The sequence below is a fragment of the Tenebrio molitor genome, chromosome 2 (genome assembly GCF_963966145.1).
Source record: "Tenebrio molitor chromosome 2, icTenMoli1.1, whole genome shotgun sequence".
NCBI lineage: Eukaryota > Metazoa > Arthropoda > Insecta > Coleoptera > Tenebrionidae > Tenebrio > Tenebrio molitor.
In genome coordinates this window covers 1041302-1060768 of record NC_091047.1, presented here as the reverse complement: position 1 = coordinate 1060768, position 19467 = coordinate 1041302, and the positions used below count along the sequence as shown (strand labels likewise).

Here is a 19467-nt window from a genome sequence, read left to right as displayed (position 1 = left end):
TGTTACATCGACCAATCGGCGCCGTTTCCCGGACCGGCCCCGCCCCGACTCGATGACGTGTCGGCCGAGAACGCCCACCGACCCCGCTTTCTTGATATTTACTGTATTATGTGGGGTATTATAATGGATAGGATAATAGGAATACAAACTAGTTTTCAATGGCAAATATATTATACGGCTATTATAATAGAACGGCGAAGGAGGGCATAAGTACGTCGAATACTACACTCTCTAGTTCCATTGTTTGCGCCTCTCGAGGACTGTGATACTATGGGTTAATAAAGGTGGGCACGGGAGGTAATTCGGCCGAATTGGATGCGCCGGGGGGATGGGGATTTCGGGATTTCGTTCGACTAACGTCAAAATACAACAAGTAAATTATTATTAACCACAGTCAATTGCAATTCATCGATACCAATAACGACACTAGGTACTTTTGATAGTTTTGTTGTTGGTGTTCTTTATTTTGACGATTGCTAATTGATAATTATTATTAATAAATAGATACTTGGGCTAAGCAGCGTTAATAAATGAAGTTATGATTAATACAGGGTTATTATAAATGATTGTAGTCGAATTACGCCACGCCCATGTAACGAAATTTTTGCCGCTTTTGTGTGAACTGTCAATTTTTGTCGCTGTCACTGTCATTTTTTAGGTGAAAAGTGCGGTGATGCGGATTTTATTAATTTTTTCTAAATTAACGATGGAATCCATAAATATTGAGTTGTTTTGCACCCAATTTAGCTCCTGTGTGTGAACTCACTTATTCACACCATTTTGATGATTTTTATATGGAGCGGCAACCATAAATTTTACATTCAGTTTTTACGCCTACTTGGACTACAATAATTTATAATAACCCTTTATAAAATTCACAAATGGTTTATTATTGACTGTATTATGTTTTTTAGATTTGATTATCTATTTTTGAAATAAAATAATTTTCAAATGTATGTATTACATATTTAGTAAAAGATACACTAGAATATACAGGGTATCTCAAAATTCGCGAATTCAGAATTCAAAGCGTGGTAGGAAAGGACCCAGTGAAGCTCGAAAAATACTTAGAAAAAAAAATCGCTCTTGCTGAAGAAGATATAAGAACTTTAATTTTGTTCAATACATAGCAGCCTTCATATCACAGTGACAGAATACTATTCTAGCTACGTTGCCGTTCCATTTTTAAGAAAAATTACAAAAATTTAAGATTTTTTACTCCAAAGTAAAGCTATTTTTCAAAAAACTGTTTTACGTTATTATTTTCCACAATCATCTACACCATAAATAACAATAAACGCTGAACTTTTCAGCCTGTATTTGAAGAAACCGCACTTCAAAGAGTGCACCTTCAGACGAATGTATCTTTGTAGGGGGAGTCCCGATTTTTTTTTATTTCCATATTTGGACTACTGAAGTGATCCCTACAACGCTCTGAATTTGGAATTCGCGAATTTTGAGACACCCTGTATACCTACATTAAATTTCAGATTCAATTTTTTGCACACATAAATAATATTAAGCACATACATATTTGATTCTCAAGCTTCAGAATTTAATGGCATCTTTAATTTTATAGCTTGAGGTTCTAATTTTTTTAAAAAATACCACATTTCGTATTTACACTATGAATTTTGTTTTGATTAGGTATGTATTTTCTACTCACCAAAAAATACATTTTCTTTTTTTTTATATCTGTCTCTTCTTTTCATTTAGAAATTGTTTACCTTAATTATCAAAAATATCTTGTTCTTTATTTGCTCGGGCACATTCATCTTTGATTAGTTATTTAAAAGTCAGGAAATATGTAATTGATATAACAAAACTTCCGAAGAAATTCGTCAATAACACACCTTAAGTACCTACCAGAATTTTGTCGATAACGACTAAAAAAATTCGTAAAAGTAAATGTTACAAAATTTTAATTTTTTGTAAAATTCATTTTTTCATGATAACAAAAATTCTTTTTTATATTTTTTCCTCTGCATAATAAATCACCGACGCAACTGAGTTAGGTGCCCAAAATAAATCTTTACATTTATGAAAGCCCTTAAAATTATAAAAAAAAAATTTTTGGCCACTTTTTGCAGACCGCTTTAAACCTCCCTGATAACTAGACCAAATAACTTATCGAAAAATTTTATTTTCTGTCAGAATAACTGTTAAAATTACCTAAATCAAATTACATTACAATTTCTGTAACTGCTTTCTTTTTTATTTGAATTTTAAAAAAAATGCACCCCTCAAAAACACATTGTAAATAAGAGAAAAGGTTACAATTTTCCAATCAAATTCTTTAAGAAATTAAAAGAATTAATAGAAGAAAATAGGAAATTAATAGCACAGAAATAATTGCAAGTATAAAAGTACGGTGCGATCAACAATTACTTAGATAAGGGGCGGCTATGACTTTGACAGTATCAGATTTTTCGTATCTTTGCCAACTCAACTAATAAACGTCAAACAACTGTCACTACGAATCAAATTTTAACGCAAAAATAGTTTTTACTTCAAAACATAAAAATTCCCCATTGAATCTTCTTTTCGTAATAGTGTTTTCAATAACGGAGAATGAACATTCAGCGCTGTTGCCTGTTTGACCGAGTTTCGGCAAAATTTAAATTAAACGGGTATCTATGCAACCAAAAATACTTCCATGCATTTCTACAGTATCTGTGGACATACGTCCAAAATCTCAAAGGCTTCTTTGATCTAAATATGTAACTGTTAATCGCGCGGTATTTAAATTTGAAAACACAAGACTTTTTTAATTTTTGCTGCTTTTAATAGGTACTGTCTTCGAATATTATTTTCAGTGGCTCTTAGGTTGTTGCAAATCTGCAAGTACTACTTACTTTATTGATGATTGATCTTTAAAGGGACCAATAGAGTCGTCTCACATTGATTCTAATGAAACCACCAAAACAAATTGAAAAAAATAAGATTTCGATATTAATTTGCAAAGTGTAAGGGTTTGTTGAAGGTTTACAGTAAATTGCGAGGATTGAATAAATCAGTCGGTGGATTTCCGACGAAATGTTAATTTTAATTAAGTCGCTTTCGGAGTGGATGTAGCTTGAAGGTTCGGCGGCGGCGGCGGCGGCGGCGTCTTCTTCGTCGCCCGATATTTAATAAAATGTGTATACAATATAAAATGGGCTTGTTCGTGAAAGACCGTTCGTGATTTGACTTTTTAATAAAAGTTGGAACGAACGCTATCAAATTCAATTACAATCTTAATAAATCCCGTTTAAATTGCGAAACTGAATGAATACACAATAACTTCAAACTTGATATGTATGCAGAGTAGACAGAATTAATTGAATTTCATGCTGCCAGTTTCGGCATTGTCGACGAACGTATATCTATGCAAAGTCACAATTCTATTGTAATCAAGCACAATGGCCGATATCGCATTGTAACTCGCAAACTTTAAATTAATCCGGCGACGGTGCCGCCGCCGCCGTCGACACATCCACGGCTCACCTTCGCGAAAAAACGCCGTCCCCCCTAGTGTATCCACGGTCCGACCGAGTCGTAATCCGCGTTTAATTAAATTCCAGGAGCCGCGATCTTAGAGCACCTCGCCGTCATTATCCCCTTCTTTTATTCTACATATAACCTTTCGCATACCGGCCTTTGTCCCCGGATTCAAAGAGACAATTTCATGTAATTGTGCATAAAAGTCCGGGACGGAGGAGCCACCACAATGGAGCCGGCCGCGCGGAATGACTTCCCAAATAGCTCAGCCATTGTACAAGATCGTCTTGGAAACTTCATCTCATTTGTAATTTTACGGTATCGTCGGCGGCGGACGCACCGGGCCCTGCCGCCCCCGGACCCCGTTGTTCTTGTTAATCAAAAACTCCGCACACCCTCGCCCAAATCACCAAGACAAATGTCGATTCGATCAAAACTCTTCAGCTACCTGTTCGCCACACTCACCCTTATCGTGCCGTCGGGGGTTGCGTGGGAGCTGCGGTCTCCACGGCGATCTGATAAGCCCCCGGCGCTGGCTTTATTATGTAACATATTGTGATACAAATCGGCCGATACTCGATCCCCGTATTAACCTTACAACATCATCCCCCGATAATTGCCATTGTTGGGCGAGCATCCCTCGCACAATGGACCGCTTTTTGCTTCAGGTCTTTAGTGACAGTTTCCCGTTGAACGGAGAGATGGGCGCGATAAGGCCGTGTTTGCGTTCGGTGGCGAGTTGTTGGTTTTTGGTTTCGATGGGACACCTGTTGAAATGGGTCGGTTGTTAGTGTTGCCGCCCCGGACGAAGCGGCCCACAAGAAATAAACACGACGGACCACTCAAATTTATTTATTCAAAAACAAAACAAAAACTTCAACGGTTTTACTCAGAACGCCCCACTAGTCCTGTCCTTACCGAAACGTCAGCAGGATAATAATTATTTACCTTCAAGATTTATTTGTTCGCAGTGTTTTTGTTTTGTTGCTAGGCAATTAACGATACAATCGTGCATTGCGGGTTGCCTACCCCGCAGGCCACAAATCTTGTGCAGGAAGAACGTTGGTCAGCGAAATGCAAGGGTAGCTCTCCGGTGGCGGTTCCACCCGCATCGGGATCTGGCGGCGACATTGACTGGTGGCGGTTGGTGAAAAAATCCAGCCGGACAGCGGCACGGACACTATTATACCGGCCGTCGAATATAAATCGTACACCGTATTCGTGCGATCATTTTTAAAAGTTCTCTGCCAGCGGCACGTAGTGGTTATTGAAATTATCCTCGTTTTTCAGACTCAGATTTGAGATTTATGTTTTGCGGACGACTGATTCGTGATGTTGGAGAATGTGTATTGTTCAGTTTTTTATTATATTCAAAATTAATCCGCTCGCGCTCTTTATTCCTCGTCGTATTTTTTTCCATTTTTATTATTTCCGCGTGTGCGGGTTTCGCTTTTCACTCCTGTGGCCATTGTAAATAAATTATTGCCCGAGCAGGAACCGACCGGCGCTAAATCATCCCGGTCGTCTCGCGGTGATTTTTTAATGAAATCTGCCCGCCCGGAAAATTAATTCTTTCGTTGCTTTGCAAAATCCACACCAAAGCTGGGCGAAACTGTTCACTCCAAAGTGAAAAGCTGGTACAAATTTGAGGGAAAACTTTCGGGTACGAGGAAAGTTTCCACATTTTCAACCAACCGACACTTGCCAATTGCTACTTTTTACAGAAACGATCAGTTTTGCGAGTTGGTCTTGGTGGTCTCCCGATTTAAACCCCATTGAAATCACGTGGAAACCGAAATGACACCAATTTCGATCAACTCTTCGAAGAGTTTCTTCAGTACTGAACTTTCCAAATCGTTTCTGATGTTTTGGTGTCGTTTTATTTGTCTCCCTGTACTCAGGGCAAATAAACAAGCAATTAAAAACAAATGAGCACTCGGAGTACAACATTAAAAAATATTTTCGTACCGCCTTGAGGGATTGCGTAAGGGCCGTAAGGTATGTAATTTTTTCCAATCATTGGAAATCGATTACAACAACGTCATTATCTCGTAATTTTGATTAGTCGTTATCGATTTAGGTACAATGTGCGACCAGTTCCCTGTAATTATACAATAATGACGGAAAATCGTCCAGGAATCGCTATATAAACTCGCATTTCTACAAAAAAATCAAACATCACCAAACAACGCAACGATGCTTCTAGTTGTAAGTACCACCCCAAGCACCACCCCAAGTACTTTTTTCGACTTAATATTTTAGACTTTTGCTTGCTTAACTGTGGCGGTGTTGGCCAAACCCGCCCCCCAAGATTTCGCCTACGTCGTAGCCGACCCCCACACCGGCAACTTCAACAGTCACCAGCAGATGCTCCACGGGGACGTCGTCGAAGGTAGCTACACTGTGGTCGACCCTAACGGAATCAGAAGAATTGTGCATTACACGGCCGACGACGCTCACGGTTTCACAGCCGTCGTCGAGGAAGAATCTGCCGGAGATCACCACGAGGAGAACAGTACTCAAGAACCGCACCACGACGAATATAAAGATGAAGGTCACAAGGATGAAGGTCATGATGAGCACGAAGACGACGGGAAGTACCATGAAGAGGAGCAGAAGGATGGACAGGACGACGGCAAGTACCATGAAGAGGAGCAGAAGGATGGACAAGACGGCAAGTACTATGAAGAGGAGCAGAAGGATGGACAGGATGACGGGATGTATCATGAAGAGGAGCACAAGGATGGACAGGATGACGGGAAGTACCATGAAGAGGAGCAGAAGGATGGACAGGACGGCAAGTACTATGAAGAGGAGCAGAAGGATGGACAGGACGACGGGATGTATCATGAAGAGGAGCACAAGGATGGACAAGACGATGGCAAGTACCATGAAGAAGACCACGCTTCGTACAATCCCTACCGGATAGTACCTCTTCCTCTGTATCCTCATGGCGGCTTACCATACGCACCAGTATCACGGTACTACCCCAACGGGTACCACATACCGTTTGGATATCAAGCTCCTTACGGGTACCAGATCCCCATCACGTACGCAGTGCGCCAATTAAATTGACGGAGTTGTAGCACAAATAAACGATTAGAATAGTTTTGACCTTGTCGAGTATCTTTAACTCCCAAATTTCGTACTGCCCACGAAGACATCACCTGCTGCACGAGTTACTCAACGTGAACCGGTTGTTGAGTGCTGACACCATTTTTTCCGAACTGTGTGGCAAATGCCGAATTTGAGAAATGAATCTGAAACAATCTCATAAATCTGCGATAATGTCAATGTCGAAAGCTGCGCCACAACATTTCTCGCTCGGAAAAAACGCATTTGCTCTTCCTTACAGCCTCACATTAGGCAACGCCGTAAAACAGATGATTTAAGGCCCAAATCGATCGAAAAAATTCGTTTCGTAACCAATTACAAAATAAACTTTATTACAATAATAAATAACAAATCTACAACGAGGATACGTCGTTGGTGGAAGCTTCTTTCCGCACCACGGCGTTGAAGCCGTGCAGCGCGTCGGCGTAGTACTCCACCACGCGCCTGGTGCCGTCGGCGTCGACCAGCGAGTACGACCCTCGCACGACGTCCCCGTCGCGCGACTCCTGCTGCGTCTTGCTGTCGCCGGAGTACGGATCGTTGACGGCGTAGTCGTACGAGTAGAGCGGTACCGACGTCGGCTCCGGGAGGATAGCTTTGGTGATCTGGTCAAACGCCGGCGAGTACACGGGCAGTGGTACTTTTCGGTACGAGAACGCATTCTGGCCCGCGGCACTGACAATGACCGCGATCACCACTATCACACCCTGCAACCGTCAACTGTCTCAATCTGATGGATGCGGCTCAAGTCGGTACTTACTCTGAGTTCCATGATTCAGGAAGTATCGAAGCTGGAGCGTGCGGCGCGCTTTTATAGATGACAGGCCCAGAAACAGTTGAATAACAGTTAATTAATTGGAATTATGGGGAAACGCGTGTGATCAACAAACTTGTTTGTGTACATCGGGTGACATAAGATTTTTGTACAGAGAAGTGGTCCCCAGATCCTAAATGCTCGAGTGGGGGTACGTTGGTGGATGACGTAAGCGTACTCGATGTCTTGGGTTTTGATTTTTACACGTCAACAAACTTCTCTGCATTTGCATGGGCAAGTGGGTGCGATCTGGGTCGAGTCTGGTATGATTTGCAAGCGCAAGACAAGACATACTCGTATTTCAATCTAGTAGTCGGCGGAGAAGCGACGCGCGAGGAGAGATGGCGTTGTGGTCGACAACTCGCACCCTCACCCTGACGCTCACAGTTTAATTGAACTCTCTCGACAGCGTTGCCGGATTTGCTTGTTTTTCGCAAAATTCAGCTACATTACCCTTCTGTGATGTACAACTTTGTGTTATTTGCTCAATTCGCATTCTCTTTCAAAATACACAGTAGTAAAGTATCTGTTTTTGTCATTTGCTGTACTATTTACTATTAAAATTTCAATTTGCTTTTTTTTAAGAAGTCGGTCTGGGGCTTGTCTCCAACACTGTTGGCCTTCTGCACTAAAATGCGACCTGGTAGTTCTTTAATTTATACTCTTTCCCAAGATATTGACAGTCAGATTTCACCACAACACGTGCCTAAAAAAAATTGTGACGTATGATTTTTGAAATAGTATTGGCCCAAGGTCGGCTGATTGATGGTGGACATTGCGAATGTGTCCGTTTTTCGTGCCCACACTTTTGAAGAGGTCGCTTTTTAACCTTTCGTGAAAAAAATTTGAAAAATCTGTTTTCAGGGTGAGTCCAAAGCAAGGTGAATGCTGAAGTAATGAGGGTCCTTCAGACGATTTTTTTTACCGCATCCGTGTTTACTGCGATCTAAGAATTGAATAAAAAATCCTTGACTGTTAGGATCTGGCAGGGTCAAGGCGTCGAACAACTTCCGGGCCTTCCCACAACTCACGACTGTCAATAATCCGAAGGTCCCATTAAATATCGATTAATTTTATTTTGGTATTGAAAAAGAAACAGAATTAATTTACAAAAAAAACAAAAATAACATTAGGGCGAATCAGTAGTAGTTGGCGTGCAGAGCAGGGGCGGCGTATCCGTGAAACGGAGCCGCGATCCTGGCCACGGGGGCCACCGCCTTGACAGCAACAGCGAGGGGCTCTTTGTGGACTACAGCGTTGAAGCCGTTGTGGGGGTCGGCGGCGTAGTTGACGGTGCGCTTGGTGCCATCGGAGTCGATGAGCGAGTAGCTTCCCTGGACGACGTCCCCACGGCGCACCTCGTGCTGGCTCTTGCTGTCTCCAGTGAGAGGATCGTTGACGGCGTAGCCGAAGTCGTAGTGGGCCGGGGCGTGAGGTTCGGCGATGTAGGCGCGGGCCACGGGAGCGGCGTAAGCGACGGGGGCGGCGACGTGCGCCACGGGGGCAGAGTACCCGTAGGGGACGCCAGCACGGACCGCGGCCACCAAAGCTACGAAGACGACGAGCTGGAAGACAACAAATTACTTGGGAGGTTTTCCAAATTTTCACTTACTTACTTTGAATGCCATGTTGCTGTGTTTGGTTTTTTACTGATCTGGCGAATCTTCAAGAGGATTCGCTTTTATACTTGTTTTTTGAAGGTGTGGTCCCCACCAAAATTCTGATTTTCGCGGCGAAACACGGAACAATGTGGCCAAAAATGGTATAAATCACTGACTTTAATTGGCAGCTATTCCAAACATCTCATAATTAGATGGCGCTGCTTTTGGAATTTGTCCCAAGAAATTAATTATTTCTCTTGCACAACGTAGCCATGAAGCTGTCTCCAAGACGCAAATTCAGCGCCACCCCCGGGGAGCGATCGACTTGTCCATGGCTCTCTATTAATCACTCTCTTATTATGTTTTGCTTAACATTTCAAAATTTCGATTTTGGATGATTTAGTGTAAATTTAGGTAAATTTCATGGTCGTTCTACGGTGGGATGCGCCCATCGAACATCTGGAGATGCGCACCCTGAATTATGCGAATTCCTGAGGGCCCAAATCGGCCTCCCTTTCGCCAAACGATTCTTTCAATGTTAGGAAATTAACCTCAAATTGTGGACCATCTTGCGACATTTTAGGTAGAGACCTTCGCTCGACTAACCTTGCGCGTCTTTATATAAGATCCAACAACTCCGATGATTAGTTAGATCTGAATGAATTCATTATTTTTCAACAGAAACTCGCCATCGAATCGGTGCGTTTCGCTAAACTCAAACATACACGTTTCCAAAATTTCAACTGACTGGAGCTAGTACTCACACCGCAACTTTCCTCCGGTTGACCTTAGGTACCTCTTCCTGTAATGCACAGGTGAAAGTTTTTCCTCACCTTCAATTTTAATTATTCAAAAACTAAATTAAAATTTTATGTTCTCATTACCATTATTATTATTATTATTATCTTTTTTTAGTCCTATTTGTTACTTTTATAAATGCCGATTTGTATTCTAATAGTAGGATGTAAAATGTTACTTCTGGACCAGGGCATGTCTTAAAAAAACAAGGCAGAATCCTACAAATATACTTCTTTGATTTGGTGTTGTTTTTCCTTTTTTTTGCATGCGCCAAATGGCTTGGTCCAGAAACGAAAAGCCATTTGGAATGTCTAAAAACAACGGATTTTGTAAGTTTTTTAGAGTGCTCTTGAGATAATTTTGCATGATTTTGGGTGATTTTTAATGGTTTTATCATGTACCCAATTTTTGGTGGTCTACAGATATTTGGTACTTTTGGGGTGCATAAAAATTGGTGCTTTTTTAAGGATTTTAGATCTTTTTCGGTTGTTTACTTTTGGGAGAACAGCTAAATTTTTAGGGTTCTGCCTTGTTTTTTGAAGACGCCAAATGTCCTGGTCCAGAAATAAAATGCCATTTTGGGGTGCTTAAAAACAAGGCATTTTGTAAGTTTTTTAGATCTTTTTCGGATGTTTACTTGTGGGAAAACACTAAATTTGTAGGATTCTGCCTTGTTTTTTAAGACGCCACATGGCTTGGTCCAGAAGTAACATTTTACATCCTACTTCTAATTAATAAATTAAGTTTAACCTTAAGAATGAATGAAATGCTATCAACAAAAAAAAATACAAAAAAAAACCGTTAGCGTTTTTTTTTATTGGTCAATCTTTTAAACTTAATTAAAATTAATTTAAAACCATAGCAAAGATTTATTGATCATTCATAAACATTGATCCTGTGTTTATATTTATAATTCTGAAGGTCACAAGGTTGTATTCTAATATTTACCAGCATACTAGGTATACAATGGACGTTACTCATCTGTTTTTTTTTTTTTTTTTTAATTCATCAACTTGATTCCCTTTATTTTGACACTTGACATATGAAAATAAGATTTTCTTAATTCTCTTGACATATTCAATATTGTAAAAGGAAATAACCACTTTTTTCATATTCTTCTTCATAAAAACTACTTTCGAAGAATATTAATTTAATAAAACAAAAATTTTGAATTCAATTTGAATTCAGATTTTGTTTAACGGATAATCAACAAGTACAGGGTTGACTAATACTTTCGGGACCACTTCGTCAAAAGTCATTTTAACTTTTTAGATTTTTTTATTTCAACAATTATCAAATTATTTACCTATAATTAAATAACTGCATAATTGTTTGATGCAGTCGTTTAGTGGAGGAGGGCTTTGGAGTATCCCAAACCGGTGGAGTATCCCAAACCGCTGGCATATCCCAAACCGCTGGAGTATCCCAAACCGCTGGCGTATCCCAAACCGCTGGAGTATCCCAAACCGCTGGAGTATCCCAAACCACCGGCATATCCCAAACCACTGTATCCCAATCCACTGTATCCCAAACCGACGGCTGGGGCGGCGACGGCGGCGACTGGAGCAGCGATCCTAGCTACTGGGGCGGCGATCCTGGCGACGGGAGCGGCGATGGCGTGGGCGACGGGAGCGGCGATGGCGTGGGCTACTGGGGCGACAGTTTTGACGGCGAGGGGTTCTTTGCGGACAACAGCGTTGAAACCGTTGAGGGGATCGGCGGCGTATTCCACGACACGTCTTGTGCCATCAGAGTCGACCAGAGAGTAAGCACCTTGGACGACATCCCCGCGGCGAGATTCCTGCTGGCTCTTGATGTCACCGGTGTGGGGGTCGTTGACGGCATATCCGAAGTCGTAGTGAGCTGGGGCATAGGGTTCGGCGACTACGGCTTTAGCGACGGGAGCGGCGTAAGCTACTGGGGCTACGGCTCTGGCGATGGGGGCGGCGTAGGAGACGGCGGGAGCGACGGCCCTGGCGATGGGGGCAGCGTAGGAGATGGCGGGAGCTACGGCTCTGGCGATGGGGGCGGCGTAGGAGACGGCTGGGGCAGCGGCGTAAGACAGGGCAGGAGCGGCGGCGTAAGACAGGGCGGGAGCGTGGTAGCCTAAGGGGACACCGGCACGGGCCACGGTCAAAAGAGCGGCGAAAGCGACGAACTGAAAAAGAACGAATTAGAATGTCACCAACACTGATCACTAACACTTTTTGGGCGCACTGCAAGTACAGACACTTACTTTGAATGCCATGTTGTTCACTGGGTTCTTCTGTTTGGAGTATGCTCTCTCGGTGGTGGTTCGCAATTTTTATACAAATTTGTCAAGGCGTGGTCTAGTTGTTCTGTTGTAACCCCAAACCAGATAATGACATTCTTGTAAAACAAGTTCAATTCGAGCACTTTTCAGCGCGACAATTGCATTATCTCTCAGATTAGAATTTTTTACCATTTCAAGGTCCAGTTTTTTCTGGCAACCTTTAAGGATTTCGTAAAAAATGATCTTGTTTTGTTCTGGTATTTGGATTGCATCTTAATTTACTTTCTCTTAATTTTTTAAACAATCTTTATTGTGACATATCAAGTGCAAAACTCGTTTGTAGCATTGCCAATTTTGCCACAGAATAGGCGGACACGCAGATGTCACCCTTAGAAGACTTCTACAGGGTTATTTATTATAAATATTTCTAACATCTAGTCGGCGTAGCGGCGCACCTAAACTGTAGAAACTATAGCGCACAGCCACCTACGATGTTAGAAACATTTATAATGACCCTGCACAACCTTCCATAGAAGATGACAAACACTGACAGCAGTGACAGACTTTAGTGACAGCTCTACGCAGCGCCAACAACAATGAACTAATCCACCCCTGACAGCTTTCTTCTAAATAGTTTTTGTACCAACCTGTGCTCATTTAATGGCAAGAACATCAAAGTGTTCTGTGTTCAATAACTGGAGAACACGGAAAGGAAGAAGCGATAATGCGGACTTTGTTTCTCCACCTAAGGTTCTCGATTATAAAAGGTAACGACAACGGTTGCGCCAACACAGAACATGCGCCAATATTTCCATCTCACGTCATTTGGAGTCTATGTTAATCTGTTTAACACGATACAAAAAGCCCGTAAAATTGTGTATACGTCTCAAAAAATGAACAATGAGTTGTCGCTGCCTTATTTATCATTGAGAACCTTATCTCTTATCTCCACTCTCCACCTAAGGTTCTTGATGATAAATAAGGTAGCGACAACTCATTGTTCGTTTTTGAGACGCCAAATTAAAGAGAGGACATATCGCCAAATGCCATGAGTGTGACAAAGACAGAGTTATACACAATTTTACGGGATGTTTGTATAGTGTCGAACAGATTAACTTGCATAGACGCCAAATTAAGTGAGATGGAAATATTGGCGCAACCGTTGTCGTTACCTTTTATAATCGAGAACCTTATCTCCACCCGAATTCCAACGCCACCTAGCGTTATCACTCAGAAGAAAAAATAACACATTTGGCAGTAATGGGGTAATTTTGAATATTTTGCTGTCCTGTGATCAACTAACATGTTACGAAGCTCTTAAAATATAGTCCAATTTTTACCCTTTTGAGGTGACGTCACGATTTCTTCCTCGCTTTCTCTTAATTGAAACGACAGAAACAGACAAAAACAAAAAAAAGGCACGTTTATTTATTGATGGTCACTTTGAGGTTATTTTATGCTCCTGTCAATTTGCCAATTTTTAATTTCTTTCACTTATTACATTGATTACAAGCATAACCTTTCGAAGCAATTGTCAACAAATTTGAAACATTATAGTTATTTATGATCAATTCAAATTTGTTTCTGATCCTAACTCAAACATACGTGAAGTTACTAGATAATGACGTCATCGCAAAAGGGTAAAAATTGGACTGCGTTTTTAGAGTAGATTCAATTATGCGTCTGACGAACCATAGAGCAAGTTGCTTCATGCAATATGTCTAACGTAATCTCAAAAATCTACATGAACTGGATCAATCTACGACCCACCTTTTGTATCTCATTAATTAATCATAAATTCTTTTTACATAACTTATGTGACCTGTGAAAATTCCTTAATCAACATGTCAATTTTTTTAGGCACACGATAAACTGACTCGTCAATACGAGTTTCTTAATTGATATTCAATCATCATGTTCATGTGTTAGTGTAATGAAAAAAATCAAAAGTATAACGGTACATATTTATATTTGTAAAAAAGACTTTATGACAGAAAGCTAACAGGTTTTGTCGGAAGTGACTCAACATTGCAACATTTTTTTGCTTCATTTTGGTGATTTAAAAAATATATAAGACTCGTTTGAACCACTTAGAGGTGCAATATTCTCATTTCTCTAATTTTCTGATGCAACGGATTCATTCGTTGTATAATTTTCCCAATCTCTTCTATTGCTACCAGATTTAAAAGTGATAGTTGATCCATTATGTTGTCAATTAATCGCCGATGACAAAATAAAACATAAAAATTCTTGTAAAAATTCGTTTATTTGTGAAAAATAGGTATTAATATATCTTGCGAAGAATTAGGCAATATCACCACCTAAAAAAATTTAGGCGTCATCCAGAAAATACGACTATACAAAAGATAATCAACTCAGTCTAAACTACCCTAACCGAGGAGAGCCTTGGAGTGGCCCAAACCACCTGCGGCGTAACCCAGACCGGAGGAATAACCCAATCCTCCGGCGTAGCCCAGTCCTCCGGCGTAACCCAATCCTCCGGCGTAGCCCAATCCTCCGGCGTAGCCCAATCCTCCGGCGTGACCCAAACCGCTGTATCCCAAACCACTGTAGCCCAATCCTACGGCGGGAGCGGCCACCGCAGCTACAGCTGGGGCGGCGTAAGCGACTGGAGCGGCCACTTTAGCGACTGGAGCGGCGTAAGCGACTGGAGCCGCTGCAACAGCGTGCACGGCTTTGACTGCGATGGGTTCTTTGTGGACAACAGCGTTGAAACCGTTGTGGGCGTCAGCGGCGTACTGTACAGTACGTTTGGTGCCGTCAGGATCTACAAGGGAGTAGGCACCTTGGACGACATCTCCACGGCGAGACTCCTGGTGGCTCTTGATGTCTCCGGTGTGGGGATCATTGACGCCGTATCCGAAGTCGTAGTGAGCTGGGGCATAGTGTTCGGCGACTACGGCTTTAGCGACGGGAGCGGCGTAAGCTACTGGGGCTACGGCTCTGGCGATAGGGGCGGCGTAGGAGACGGCAGGGGCAGCGGCGTAATGGACGGCAGGGGCAGCGGCGTAAGAGACAGCAGGAGCGGCGGCGTAAGACACGGCCGGGGCTGCGTAGGAGACTGCAGGGGCGGCGTAGGAGATTGCGGGGGCGGCGGCGTAGCCCAAGGGGGCGCCCGCACGGGCCACTGCGACCAAAGCGGCGAAGGCGACGAACTGAAAGAGGAGAAAGATTATATGAGAAACGTATTCCGGTACTGGTCACTGATGCACTTTTGGGACACACTGCATGGGCACTTACTTTGAATGCCATGTTGTTCACTGGTGGTTTGTGTTTCGAATGTGCTTTGATCGAAGCTTCCATCAATTTTTATACAAAATTCGGGGAAGGTGTGGTCCACTTCCACTGGTGCGTAACCCTAGCCAGAAAAAGATATTCTCGTAAAACGAGTTGGCTGAGAGCATTCTTTTCTGAAACGATACTGCCAGAAAAGTGTATCAATTAAAAGGGCTTACGTAATTAGCTGGCCGGGAAAAGGTCAAAGATAATGCAGTTTTGTAACACGAACTGATTTTAATAAATTAATTATTCGGACGGATTTGCATATTGTTCAATTGAATCGGTGCGATTTTCCCTAAAATGTGTCGCAACCACCGCACGTACCTAAGAATTTGAATTGTTGAACATCTGTGGCCCAATTTTGAAATTTTCTGGTGGTATTGCGATTCCCAATGAAGTTTTTTCGTTATCGACGGAATTTGAATTCACTCGTGAACTTGTCATGAAGTTTCGTAATTACCCTCACCGATCCAATTATGCGAACCTTGTTGAATATGTCATCATCGTCATAATGATTCAATCGGATTCCGATCGAGGTCCCAAAGAAGGCAACACGCTGAGCAATTGACAGCGATGATATAGTGCACCGGGTGTGTTGCGTTATGCATTCCGATACCTGGAAAAACGAAGAAAAATTCACGCTCCTAAGCCAAGTTTTTAATTTTTGGCTGTGGCGGTTAGACAACCAGTAATACAAGCACTGGGCCATTCGGTTTCTAAATGTCAAATGTTGACAGGAACGAGTTCGGTTTTACTTGTTTGTTGGTTTTAATTAAAATTCGTGCATTTCCTGTTGTCAAAAAAAACTGCTAGTTTAGGTATTTTGTAATATTTAATTTGCAGAGTTGAGAAATGATTTTAGAGAAATACACCAACATTTTAGGGGAAGGGCGAACACTAATCCGACATTTTGAAAATGTAATTATAATTATTAATTAATCACGTGACGTGCCGCATCGAGCAATTGATGGGGTAAACGTGGACATCAGGACAGAGTTCTAGTTTTAAAGAAAGTTGCTTAGTATGTATTTATATTTTTATGTTTCAAAAAAAATCGAAAAAAATCAGTAGAAGTGACTCAAATAGATCACTCAAGATAAACAAGAAACTGAATTAATCAAGGACACCATTCTTTGCCGGCGTAGCTTAAATACAGCTTCAGTTGGAGACGCAACAATTCATGCAAAAGAATTTTTGGAATTGTTGCTTTCAATTGCTGCTCTTTTTTCTCCTTTTCCTCCTTTTCCTTTTTTTTTAATTCTTCGAAAGCACGCCGCGCCGTTGTAATTTCTTCTATTGTCTCCAAATCCAAAAAGAAGAACTTTTCCAAAATTCATTGAGATTACATTGATTCAGGATCGCCTTTCCCCTACGTTTTTAGCAAACACCAACATGTTAACAAGCACGCAACAAATTAAAAGAAGCTTTATTTTAAACACCACTAAATTAAAAATCACGAATTGGAATTTCGTTTAACATGTCACACAGTTATGTAAAAATCTACCCAATGACTAATCTACAGGGTGTTTTTGAAATGCGTGCACAAATTTTAATCACGAGCTACTGGCTTCATGTAGAACTCGAAAAAAATATTTAAAAAATTCTATGTCAAAAAATAAAATGACACTTATTTTTTGAGATACAATTTTTTTAAATTGTTTTTAGTTTTCTACGTTGTGCTACAACCTCGTAGGTAAAAAAGAATACACCCTGTATATCATGTTTTATAAAGTGTACGCCAATGCGAAATAGCTTATAGGAAATATGCTTTAAAATAAGGAAACCGCATTGGTGTACGTTTTATAAAATATGATGTACAGGGTGTATTTTTAAAATGTCCCGAAATTTTACCTACGAGGTTGTTTGACAACGTAGAAGACTAAAAGCAATTAAAAAAAATTGTAGCTCAAAAAATAAATGTCATTTTATTTTTTGACATAGACTTTTTTAGATGCTTTTTCCGAGTTCTACATGTAGCCAGTAGCTCGTGGTTAAAATTTGTGCACGCATTTCAAAAACACCCTGTATGTATAATTCGAAGATGCATAAGTACCTACACTTTTGCTAATTCAAGCAATTTCATATTGAAGAACAATTGATTCTTTATCATTTTCGAACAATACAAAGATAACATGGAAATTGTTACGAAAAAGAAAAGATGTACGGTCGGTGGACAAATAAAACTGGGAACTTAAAATTAATCTATGTAAATCAGACTGTACATATCTTGTTGCTCTGTGGCTGCCGTTAACGTGATTTATTGAAGAGAAGTGTGACAAAACGGTTGCTGAGAGTAAACATACTTGCATAATCATTTTTTGCTAATGTTAACAATTATTTATCTAAATAGAAAGATTGAATCGAGATTTATTATTACTTGCTTGAAGATTTCGAACTGTTACTACCGTAAAAATAGGAGACAAAGAAGTGCTCCGTTCTGCTATTTTCTAGTTTCATCACCTAGAAAGATGTAATTTATGGAATAAGGTTTCGTTTTTCGTTGGAATTTAACATTTGTGCAAAGAGCAAATTTTGAAACTAAATTGATTAATGCGGTGAACGTGTTCCGCTCCATCTTCCAACTAACGATATTTGTGTGTCAATGCAACATCTTCATCAATTTCAAGATTACACCGAGATAACATAAAATTCATTTCAACGTCGATTTAATCAAGCATGCACTTGCTCTCGCATCGTTTCTTGTGTGGTGGCCTGTTGTTATAAAGAAAAAGAAACATGAGTATTGATTTACGATAAAATTATTTATTTTGGCACCATCGGCCTATCTACAAAAATAAATTATACATATTCACATGCAACGATCAACAATCTCTACGTGAACAGGACATTCAACCACATTCTCACCGCTGCCGCTTAGTGGTAGTAAGCTGGAGCGTGAGAGGCGTAGGAGATGGCGGGGGCGGCGGCGTACTTGGCGACGGCCGGGGCGGCATAGGCGACGGCGGGAGCGGCGTACTTGGCGATGGCTGGAGCGGCGTAAGCGTGGGCTACGGGAGCGGCGTAAGCGTGAGCTACGGGAGCGGCGGCGTAGGCGGCAACCGGAGCGGCATACTTGGCGATGGCGGGAGCGGCGTAGGCGACCGGAGCGGCCACTTTAGCGACTGGGGCTACGGCTTTGACGGCGACGGCGCCCTCTCTGTGGACGACGGCGTTGAAACCGTTGTGGGGGTCGGCGGTGTACTCGACGGTGCGCTTGGTGCCGTCGGCGTCGATGAGGGAGTAGCTTCCTTGGACGACGTCTCCGCGGCGGGACTCCTGCTGGCTCTTGCTGTCTCCGGTGTGGGGGTCGCTGACGGCGTACCCGAAGTCGTAGTGGGCTGGGGCGTAGGCTTCGGCGACGACGGCCTTGGCGACGGGGGCGGCGTAGGCTACGGGAGCGGCGACCTTAGCGATGGCTGGGGCGGCGTAAGCGTGGACGGCTGGAGCGGCGGCGTAACCGTGGGCGGCGTAACCGTGGACGGCGGGAGCGGCGGCGTAGGAGTAGGCTGGAGCGGCGTAGCTGGCCACGGCTGGGGCGGCGTAGCTAGCCACGGCTGGACCGGCGTAGCCTAGGGGGGCGCCGGCACGGGCTACGGCGACGAAGGCGGCGAAGACGGCGAACTGTAACAGATTGGGGTTAGGGCACTGCACTAGGGCGGCGGCTCACTCTTTGCACTCTACTCACTTTGAATGCCATGTTTGCTTTGATCGTTGTGTGATTCTGGCCAGGCTTGGGTGGTGCACATGTTTATATAGCTGGAGTGGAGGTGTGGCCCCCACGGCCCGGGCCCAGTTTGGGACCTTTCACTGGACCGGAGGCTCGATCCTGATGGAAGCTTTTCACGGTTTATCTCGCGAAGACATTCAACGTTAGACGAAGCGCCGTTCCAATTACATAACGGACGCTTATTAAGCAATTTTCGACCAATGTCACCGCCGTTAGACCAATTTCGGACCGCAGCCTTGACTCCGAGTTTCCTACATGTGGCCCACCGAAGGCCCTCCAAAAAAAAACCGAAAAAATACACCCAAAATTTTTTCAGAGAAATTTAAAACTTTATTTCGACCAGCACCACCTGCACTCCACATTCAACAGTTTTTAAACA

At 42.3% G+C, this 19467-nt stretch overlaps 4 protein-coding genes across 4 annotated transcripts; 1 reads left to right on the top strand and 3 right to left on the bottom strand.

The window, feature by feature from the left end:
- Positions 1-5536: 5536 nt before the first annotated feature.
- LOC138123150 (high mobility group nucleosome-binding domain-containing protein 5-like) lies at positions 5537-6594 on the top strand. Its single transcript, XM_069037703.1, has 2 exons — positions 5537-5688; positions 5743-6594. Exons 1-2 carry the CDS (start codon positions 5677-5679, stop codon positions 6553-6555), a joined length of 825 nt encoding a protein of 274 aa, XP_068893804.1. The 5' UTR covers positions 5537-5676; the 3' UTR covers positions 6556-6594.
- A 308-nt stretch (positions 6595-6902) lies between these two features.
- LOC138123152 (cuticle protein 8-like) lies at positions 6903-7513 on the bottom strand. The gene is made up of 2 exons (XM_069037706.1): positions 7355-7513; positions 6903-7301 (listed from the first exon to the last, which is right to left on the bottom strand). The coding sequence occupies exons 1-2, from the start codon at positions 7364-7366 to the stop codon at positions 6948-6950; spliced, it is 366 nt and encodes a 121-aa protein (XP_068893807.1). The 5' UTR covers positions 7367-7513; the 3' UTR covers positions 6903-6947.
- Positions 7514-8459: 946 nt separating this feature from the next.
- On the bottom strand, positions 8460-9173 carry LOC138123151 (cuticle protein-like). The gene is made up of 2 exons (XM_069037705.1): positions 9025-9173; positions 8460-8973 (listed from the first exon to the last, which is right to left on the bottom strand). The coding sequence occupies exons 1-2, from the start codon at positions 9034-9036 to the stop codon at positions 8548-8550; spliced, it is 438 nt and encodes a 145-aa protein (XP_068893806.1). The 5' UTR covers positions 9037-9173; the 3' UTR covers positions 8460-8547.
- A 1892-nt stretch (positions 9174-11065) lies between these two features.
- On the bottom strand, positions 11066-19151 carry LOC138124991 (ice-structuring glycoprotein-like). Its single transcript, XM_069040191.1, has 4 exons — positions 19047-19151; positions 18239-18982; positions 14455-15237; positions 11066-11965 (listed from the first exon to the last, which is right to left on the bottom strand). Exons 1-4 carry the CDS (start codon positions 19056-19058, stop codon positions 11153-11155), a joined length of 2352 nt encoding a protein of 783 aa, XP_068896292.1. The 5' UTR covers positions 19059-19151; the 3' UTR covers positions 11066-11152.
- Between the last annotated feature and the right edge of the window lie 316 nt (positions 19152-19467).